This window comes from Macaca mulatta, chromosome 1, assembly GCF_049350105.2.
Source record: "Macaca mulatta isolate MMU2019108-1 chromosome 1, T2T-MMU8v2.0, whole genome shotgun sequence".
NCBI lineage: Eukaryota > Metazoa > Chordata > Mammalia > Primates > Cercopithecidae > Macaca > Macaca mulatta.
In genome coordinates this window covers 1178552-1188894 of record NC_133406.1, presented here as the reverse complement: position 1 = coordinate 1188894, position 10343 = coordinate 1178552, and the positions used below count along the sequence as shown (strand labels likewise).

Here is a 10343-nt window from a genome sequence, read left to right as displayed (position 1 = left end):
TCCTTGGTGCATGCTTTCTCTGTGCTTCTGGGGCCCTCTGTGGTCTGCTTTTCTATTACACAGGGAAGAAGAAAGGATGCTGGGCCTGCATATGTGTACCACACATATTCTACGAATTCTACACATTCACTTATGTAGAATAGTCTCTTTACTCTCTAATTCTCTGACTACATCTACCTAAAAGTACCCAGTCAAATTGATACGTTTCTTAGTTAATTGACTGTAAGCCTGATTTTTTTCTGACATTGCTTGGCTAAATCTGTATATTTATTTATTTTATTTAAAAATTTCAGCATTGTGATGTCATTTTTGCCTTTACAAGAGCGTTCAAACATAGTTACATATACACAATCTAAGTAATGATACTTGCTCAATTTCCTTACTAGTTTTTGAAACTAAAGTATAAACCTATGTATGCTAACATCTTCCTTTCAAATCAAAAAGTAAAACTAAGGCTAGGCGCAGTGGCTCACATCTGTAATCCCAGCACTTTGGGAGGCCAACAAGGGTGGATCATCTGATGTCAGGAGTTCGAGACCGGCCTGGCCCCCATGGTGAAACCTCATCTCTACTAAAAATACAAAAATTAGCCAGGCATGGTGGCTGGTGCCCATAATCCCAGATATGAGGGAGACTGAGGCAGGAGAATTGCTTGAACCTGGGGGGCGGAGGTTGCAAGTTGCAGAGATAGCAGCACTTCACTCCAGCCTGGGCGAAAGAGCGAAACTCCATCTCAAAATAAATAAATAAATAAATAAATAAATAAATAAATAAACAGGCCACCCTATGGCTCCTTAATGTATGTAATAATATACTTTATATGTTTTTTTTCACTATCTAGGACAATGGGTTCTTTCTTTTATACATAAAAATATTAGTAAAAAGAAGATGTCAAAATATTTTGGCCCTATTTTCATCAGATATAAGGAGAAAGAAAAAAACAAATGCATGATTCTGTTCTAGGTAGGATGGGACCAATTATGCCTCAGCTGTTTTCTTAGCCATATAATGATTCTTGGGAACAGGGGAGGGGAGCAAATGGCTCACTGGTATTTATGTTTTTAGAACAACAGTGGATTGAGTTCCCTAATTTTACTTACGTGAGGCAGTAAATTCTTTTTATATCAAGGGACAAATTCTCATGGTCCTCATTTTCTCTAGGGACCTGACGGGAGATGGGGCAATTTGATGTGGTGCAGGCCTCTGCCTCAGTGGACGTGCTAGTGATCCCTGTGGCTCTGATGTTTCCCCAGCGGTTTGAGATGCTGATGAACCCAGGCCGCCATCAGGGTCCGTCTCCAGTCTTCCCTCAGCAGAGCTGCAACACCGTGTAAATGCAGTAAACCCGTATTAATAAATACTGTGGGCCACTGCATTTATAAGGAATGGGCCAAGCCTGAGAGAGGCACTTGGATTTCCTTACCCTGGCTACAGCACCTGTGTGCGCCCAAGAGGGTACAAGGCATTCTGAGATCTGACTGAGGCCCTCCGGCTCCGTCTGTGCTCCTGCATCCTCTCAGTGTTGCCTAGCAGCATACAAGCAAAAATGGTGAGTGGGTTTCTGCATTGAGGAACTCAGCTCAGAGGTCTGCACTTCTAGGTTGGTTTGTTAAATAAAGAAGCCACAGGGAGTGCCTCAAGGGTTAGAAAAATCTCAAGAACACACTCGTTGCTCTTAGAACGTTTATAAATTATGACAGGCCGGGCGCGGTGGCTCACGGCTGTAATCTCAGCACTTTAGGAGGCTGAGGCGGGCGGATCATGAGGTCAGGAGATCAAGACCATCCTGGCCAACATGGTGAAACCCCGTCTCTACTAAAATTACAAAAAATTAGCCGGGCAAGGTGGCGGTGCCTGTGGTCCCAGCTACTCGGGAGGCTGAGGCAGGAGAATGGTGTGAACTTGGGAGGCGGAGCTTGCAGTGAGCCCAGATCGCACCATTGCACTCCAGCCTGGGCAACAGAGCGAGACTCGGTCTCAAAAAAAAAAAAAAAAGTGAATTATGACAGACACACCAACACACAAAGATACACAGTCAGCACTTATATCACAACTCATTGTTTAATTATAACAAAGCAATACATCTACCAATGCGAAATTATTATTATTACCATTATTATTATTATTTTGAGATGCAATTTCGCTCTGTTGCCCAGGCTGGAGTACAATGGTGTGATCTCGGCTCACTATAACCTCTGCCTCCTGGGTTCAAGTGATTCTCCTGCCTTAGCCTCCCGAGTAGCTGGGATTACAGACACCCACTACCTTGCCCAGCTGATTTTTTTTTTTTTTTTTTTTGTATTTTTAGTAGAGACAGGTTTTCTCCATGTTGGTCAGGATGGTCTTGAACTCCTGACCTCAGGTGATCCGCCCGCCTCAACCTCCCAAAGTGCTGGGATTACAGGCGTGGGCCACCGCACCCGGCCTAATGAGAGTCTTCTTTAACCTCCACTTCACTTTCTAAAAGAGAGTCTTTTTTCGGCGGGGGGGGGGGGAGAGGACAGGGTCTCACTCTGTCGCCCAGGCTGGGGTGCCAGTGGCATGATCATAGCTCACTGCAGCCTTGACCTCCTGGGCCCATTGATCGCCCTGTCTCAGTCTCCTGAGTAGCTGGCACCGTACATTTGTGCGACCATGTCGGGCTAATGTTTAATTTTGACTTTTGTACAGATGGGGTCTCCCCATGTTGCCCAAGCTAGAAATGAGCCTTTTAAACAATTTCAAACCGTACATCCAGATATCCGTTCTATCTGAATACAAACACAGTCATGTGTTGCTTAACGATGGGGATATGTTCTGAGAAATGCGTCATTAGGTGATTTTGTCATTGTGTGAGCATCACAGAATGTGCTTACACAAACCCAGATGGTGTGTCCTACCACAAGCCTAGGCCATAAGTGTGTGGTATAGCTCGTCACTCCCAGGCTACAAACGAGTACGGCATGGTCCTGTACTGAATACTGAAGACAGCTGTAACACACTGGTAAGTATTTGTGTCTCTAAACATAGAAAAGGCACAGTAAAAATACTGTATAAAATACAAAAAAAGGTGACCTGTCTAGGGCGCTTCCCGTGAATGGAGCTTGCAGGACTGGAAGTTGCAGAGAGTGGGTGGTGAGTGAATGTGAAGGCCCAGGACATCCCTGTACACGGCTACAGACTTTATCAACTTTGTACACTTAGGCTATAGTAAATGCATTAAAAAATATTTTTCTTTCTTCAATAAGAAATTATCCTTAGTTTACTGAAACTTTTTACCTGGCAAACCTTTTACTTTTTATTAACTTTGTGACTTTTTTGTAATGCCACTTAGCTTAAAACACACATTGTAAAACTGTATAAAATACGCTCTTTTTATTCTTATTTTACAAGTCATATTCCATTTAATTTTTTAATATTTATTTATTTATTTTTTACTTTTCAAACTTTTTCTTTGCAAACTAAGACACAAGCACACACATTAGCCTGGGTGTCCACTGAGACGGAATGATCAGTACCACTGTCTTGGCCTCTACACCTCGTCCCACCGGAAGGATTTCCGGGGCAGCCACATGCGTGGAACTGTCTCCTCCTGTGATCATGATGCTTTCTAAATATTGCCTGAAGGGCCTGCCTCAGACCCCTCTCAGGAGGTGGAACCACCACGATGCTTTCTAAATACTGCCTGAAGGGCCTGCCTCAGACCCCTCTCAGGAGGTGGAACCACCACAATGCTTTCTACAATACTGCCTGAAGGGCCTGCCTCAGACCCCTCTCAGGAGGTGGAACCACCACGATGCTTTCTACAATACTGCCTGAAGGGCCTGCCTCAGACCCCTCTCAGGAGGTGGAACCACCACATATGTAATTTGTTGTTGACCAAAATGTGTTGTTCTGCAACATGTGACTATATACATATATACATACCATGTGTGTTTGTGTGTATAGTAAGAGAGTTTGTGAACAAAAAATGGAGTCACACTATATACAATCTCACTATACATTATATTTAGCTTTCTTTTTCTTTCTTTTTTTTTTTTTTTGAGATGGAGTCTCGCTCTGTCACTGGACTGGAGTGCAGTGGCGTGACCTTGCCTCACTGCAACCTCCGCCTCCTGGGTTCAAGCCATTCTCCTGCCTCAGCCTCCTGAGTAGCTGGGCTTACAAGCACGTACCACCACGCCCGGCTAATTTTTGTTATTTTTTAGTTGGGACAGGATTTCACCATCTTGGCCAGGCTGATCTCGAACTCCTGCCTTGTGATCCATCCGCCTTGGCCTCCCAAAGTGCTGGGATTACAGGCGTGAGCCACTGCGCCCGGCATATTTAACTTTCTACTTGTTTGATATTAATATCTTTTTTTTTGGACAAAATTCTTGGTAATGTCATTCCAATTTAATGATTGTTTCCAGTCATCATCTATTAAATGATGTCTACCACTTTAAACACGTACCTTGTTCCCCAGTATTATCTATTTCAGTACATGCTATAATGAAGTTTTTGAGGGTATGTGTTTACTGATTGAGGGTTAATAAACGCAAAGCAGATTCCTAGATGTAGAATTAACAGGGCAATGAGAAAAGCATGTCATTTAACATTTTATGAAAGACAGATATTTCTTTTGTTAAAATAATATGGACTATGTCAAGGTATATGTGTATTTGTGTATTTAAATAGTCATTTTTTTTTTTTAGATCTCTCCAAAGATACTATTTCAATTTTGACTCTTATCAAGTGTTCATGAGGCCAGGCATGATGGCTCACACCTGTAATCCCGGCACTTTGGGATTCCAAGGTGGGCAGATCGCTTGAGATCAGGAGTTCAAGATCAGCCTGGGCAACATCACAAAACTCCATCTCAACTAAATATACAAAAATTAGCCGGCGTGGTGGAACATGCCTGTAATCCCAGCTACTTGGGAGGCTGAGGCAGGAGAACCTGGGAGGACGAGGCTGCAGTGAGCCCAGATCACACCACTGCACTCAAGCCTGAGCGACACAGTGAGACTCTGTCTCAAAAAAAAAAAAAAAAAAAAGAACAAAATAATCATGAGATTGGGCTTATTTCCCACATTTTTTCAAACTCTGGATATTACCACACTTTTCATTATTTACCTATCTGGAAAAGCAAATATCTTTATATTTAAATTTTTATAACCTCAATCATCAGTGAAAACATTTCTAATGTTTATATCACTTGCTTGTAAACCATTTTCCTGTGAACTGTTTCTTCAAGTCATTACATATTTTTCTTTTGCTACATGTTTTTGTTGCCAATTTTTTGAGAAAAAAAGCAAAGTAGCCTTCGGTTGTCTTCTGGAATTTTTCTACTATTGTCATTATTTTTTAGAGTTTGCTAGTAGTGTTTCTTTTTTGTTTTGTTTTGTTTTGTTTTTGAGATGGAGTCTTGCTCTATCGCCCAGGCTGGAGTGCAGCGGCGCTATCTCGACTCACTGCAAGCTCCGCCTCCCAGGTTCATGCCATTCTCCTGCCTTAGCCTCGAGAGTGGCTGGAACTACAGGCATGCACCACCACACTGTGTAATTTTTGTATGTTTAATAGAGAAGGGGTTTCACTGTGTTGGCCAGACTAGTTGTGAACTCCTGACCTCAGGTGATCCACCCATCTCAGCCTCCCAAAGTGCTGGGATTACAGGCGTGAGCCACGGCACCCGGCCAATAGTGTTTCTTAGAGTGTAGATTTTTCTAAATAGGTAACACAATTTATCTATGTTTTGCTTTTTAACTTTTGAGAATTGCAGCTTGGCTTATGATGTATACTTATTCAAGATGATTGGGGAAAAAAAGGAAAAATAACTATCACGCTTTCTGATAGTAGTTGTATTTTTGAAATGTTTAAATATGTAATTCATAATTTTAATATTTTTGGTGTAAGGAATAAAGATGGGACCCACACTCCCTTCCTCCCACAAATGCTTTGTCAGTTATCATGATGTAGTTATTGTATTTTCAAAGCTTGGTAAGATATAAGATAAGAGAATTTCTCTTCAGTAGGCTTTTTTTCTTCTGGATTTCTCTGGCTAGACTTACGGGCTTATGTTCCCATTCTGTGTTTGCATGACACATCCCCTTTTTTTTTTAACATATGTCAAAACCTTTACACTCACTAAACTTTTATATGTTTTATATATTTATATTTCATATTTAAAATCTCAAAGCATATCTGTAAACTAAGCTAGGTTTGATTATTACCATTTTAGATGAGAAAACTATGAAAAGGCAAATGAGCTTGCTGAGATCTTGTAATTTAGTCTTGTTGACCTAGGGATAATGCAGAATAGTTTGGAGGGATTGCCCAAAATGTATGTATGTATTTTTATTTGTCTTAGTTTGGGAGTACTGTTTTGTTACCTGCATGTTTGGATTTATTTTTATTTGTATTAATTTGGGAGTACTGCTTTTTAGCTGCTTGTACATATTTATATTTATTTAAATTAATTTGGGAGTACTGCTTTTTAGCTGCTCGTACGTATTTATATTTATTTAAATTAATTTGGGAGTACTGATTTTTAGCTGCACGTATTGCATAGTGGTGAAGTCTTGGCTTTTAATGTGTCCATCACCCAAACACCAGGATGGACCGAGTCTCTCTATATCCATCTGTAAGACTTGTGGTTTGTCTCATCAAATACGCTTTGCTTTGAATATGATGTGGTATTGGAATTGGAACGTGATAAGAGTTTTCTGTACATGTGCGTGAATTATTGCATTACAGTTATAATATCTGTTACAAAGTTTTTTCAAGCTGTTTTATCCTCTCAAGCAGTATATATTACTTTGGAAGAAAACCTCATACACTCTATTTCTTCAATACCAGGCCCAATTAAAAGAGAGAGAGAGAAAGAGATTTTATGTGTATTTTGCTTGTCTCTTACGTTATTTATCTACTAAAGTATTTTAAAAATTACCTCAGAAATGATAACCCAATGAATGAGGTGTTTCTTTGAGACCAGTCATAGATAAAGCACTCTGTGTGTAATGAATATTTCCTAAATACTATTGATAGATTATTCTGAGGCTCCATTTTGAGTCCTTGAGGTTTTTGGCAGGAGCTTAGGGACTGGAGTCTCTAGAAATATTCATTGTTTGGCCACAGCAGGATTTGTCTTCACTTCATTGGATTTAGAGGCAGTACTAATAGTGGTTAAGAATGCACACTCTCAGCCACGTTGCTGGGGTTCAGAATCAGCTCTGCGTCTTCCTACATATGACAGTTTGCTCAACACACATGTGTTTCAGCTTCCTTTTCTATAAGTTGGGAGCTAATAATAATAATGCAACTCCATATAACTGTTGGGGTTACATGAATAGAATACATATAAAAAGCATAGAAGAATGCTTAGCTTCTGTTGGAGTTAAATGAATAAATTAAATATAGAAAGCATAGAAAAGAGGCCAGGCACGGTGGCTCACACCTGTAATCCCAGCACTTTGGGAGGCCGAGGTGGGTGGATCATGAGGTCAGGAGTTTGAGACCAGCCTGGCCAACATGTGAAACCCCGTCTCTACTAAAAATACAAAAAATTAGCCGGGCATGGTAGTGACGCCTGTAATCCTAGCTACTTGGGAGGCTGAGGCAGGAGAATGGATTGAATCTGGGAGGCGGAGGTTGCAGTGAGCCGAGATCGCGCGATTGCACTCCAGCCTGGGCAACAGAGCCAGACTCCATCTCAAAAAAAAAAAAAAAAAAAAAAAAGGCATAGAAGAATGCTTAGCTTGTGCTGGGGTTAAATGAATAAAATAAATATAAAAAGCAGAGAAGAATGCTTAACTTCTAGTAAGTTCTGTTGTTATTATTAGGATTGATATTTCTGCTTAGCTGCAGTAGAGATGGATGGATCCAATGGCAGCACCCAAACCCATTTCATCCTGCTGGGGTTCTCTGACCGACCCCATCTGGAGAGGATCCTCTTTGTGGTCATCCTGATCGCGTACCTCCTGACCCTCGTGGGCAACACCACCATCATCCTGGTGTCCCAGCTGGACCCCCACCTCCACACCCCCATGTACTTCTTCCTCACCCACCTCTCCTTCCTGGACCTCAGTTTCACCACCAGCTCCATCCCCCAGCTGCTCTACAACCTTAATGGACGTGACAAGACCATCAGCTACACGGGCTGTGCCATCCAGCTCTTCCTGTTCCTGGGTCTGGGTGGTGTGGAGTGCCTGCTCCTGGCCGTCATGGCCTATGACCGGTTTGTGGCTATCTGCAAGCCCCTGCACTACATGGTGATCATGAACCCCAGGCTCTGCCGGGGCTTGGCGTCAGTGGCCTGGGGCTGTGGGGTGGCCAACTCCTTGGCCATGTCTCCTGTGACCCTGCGCTTACCCCGCTGTGGGCGCCACGAGGTGGACCACTTCCTGTGTGAGATGCCCGCCCTGATCCGGACGGCCTGCGTCAGCACTGTGGCCGTTGAAGGCACCGTGTTTGTCCTGGCGGTGGGCGTTGTGCTGTCCCCCTTGGTGTTTATCCTGCTCTCTTACAGCTACATTGTGAGGGCTGTGTTACAAATTCGGTCAGCATCAGGAAGGCAGAAGGCCTTCAGCACCTGCGGCTCCCATCTCACTGTGGTCTCCCTTTTCTATGGAAACATCATCTACATGTACATGCAACCAGGAGCCAGCTCCTCCCAGGACCAGGGCAAGTTCCTCACGCTCTTCTACAACATTGTCACCCCCCTCCTCAATCCTCTCATCTACACCCTCAGAAACAGAGAGGTGAAGGGGGCGCTGGGAAGGTTGCTTCTGGGGAAGAGAGAGCTAGGAAAGGAGTAAGGGCTTCTCCACCTGACTTCACGTCCATCCGGGGCCACTGGCGGCATCTGGAACGGCTGAATTCCAGCTGGTATTAGCTTGTGACTCCCAACTTGCCTTTTTCTGGACTTTTGTGAGGCTGTTTCAGTTCTGACATCATGTGCTTTTGTTGTTGCTTTTAAAATTGAGACGGGGTCTCACTCTGTCACCTAGGGAGGAGTGCAGTGGTGCCATCATGGCTCCTCCAACTCTTGGGCTTAAGCGATCCTCCCCCGCCTCAGCCTTCCAAGTAACTGGAAGGTGCGCACCACTGGCGGTGGGCAATTGTGGCTTTTCTATTTTCTACGGAGATGGGGTCTAGCTGTGTTGCCCAGGCTGGTCCCAAACTCCTGGCCTCATGTGATCCTCCTGCCATGGCCTCCTAGAGTTCTGGGATTACAGGTGTGAGTCACTGTGCCTGGCCAACATTATGTGCTTTATGTGTGAACTGAATAACACAAATCATCCCAAAACCCATCGTGCTCTATAAAGCAGCTGTAAAGAACAAAGTGAGATAAACCATTGTAAAGATGAGTTTCCACCAACTTATACCAGAGTGCTAAGAGGAAATAACTCTGCTCAATCAGAGCTTGGCTTTGTTTGTTGTTGTTTGCTTTAAAGTCTAACACACCTGACATGTTTCAGTCAGAATGACCCCAAATGCATCACTGTTCTCCACGTGGTCCAAGTGCCTCTCTGTTTAGAGCCATCAAATCATGGAATTCAGCACAGTTTGATATTTTCTATATTCCCAATTCCTACCCAAACCTTTTCATGAAATTGTAGAGTTTGTTGTACCCTTTATCTAAACCTTTGGAATTTTCCCCAAAATCTGGTGTAAGATTCTGCATAAACCAAGAAGTGAACCTGTAAATAATGATACACGGGTCATTTAAATCTTAAAGCATCATTCTTTCTCAGGCATGTTTTTTCATTATTAGTAAGAAGAACGGGACATTGGTTCAGTCCCTTCTGTGTACCAGACGCTCCTCGTTCATCTAACCTCCGTATTTGTATGAAGTCAGCATGAGTATCGTTATTCCCATTTTATGTCCCTGGTCCTTGAGATCTGAAGGTTAAATCTTTTGCTTGAGGGGAAATGAATCAGGTTTTCTCCCCAAGTTCTTTCTGACTCCTGATTCATGTGGTTTCTATTGCATCATGAAATTTCAAAGAGCAAAAGTCTTTAAGCATTTGGCTTGGCACGCAATGTCAAAGACCCTTTGGGGCTAAGGAGCATGGCTGGCCACTGTTCCTTCCACAGTGCGGTCCTCAGTGTGTCCCACTGATGTGCACTCCAGTTATCTGAGGTCTCGTTCCAATGCGGTTCCAGTTCAGCTGGTGATGAGGGGTCTGAGTTTCTGTGTCTCCTCCCAGGTGATGCCCTTGCTTTGGGGACTCGGACTACATTTTAAGGACCCAGGAAATATATCACCCCATGCTCTGGTTCCAGGCAGTTGGAGGGCAGACACGTTCTGGAAAAAGCTGGGAGAGCGTTCATAGACGAAGGGCGAATACAAGGTGAGAGGGAGTGGTGTGAAAGGCCCGCTG

General features: G+C 43.2%; 1 protein-coding gene across 1 annotated transcript; it reads left to right on the top strand.

The window, feature by feature from the left end:
• Positions 1-7624: 7624 nt before the first annotated feature.
• Positions 7625-9702, top strand: LOC699060 (olfactory receptor 2W3). The gene has a single exon (XM_001086003.5). The coding sequence runs from the start codon at positions 7830-7832 to the stop codon at positions 8772-8774; it is 945 nt and encodes a 314-aa protein (XP_001086003.4). The 5' UTR covers positions 7625-7829; the 3' UTR covers positions 8775-9702.
• Positions 9703-10343: the final 641 nt, after the last annotated feature.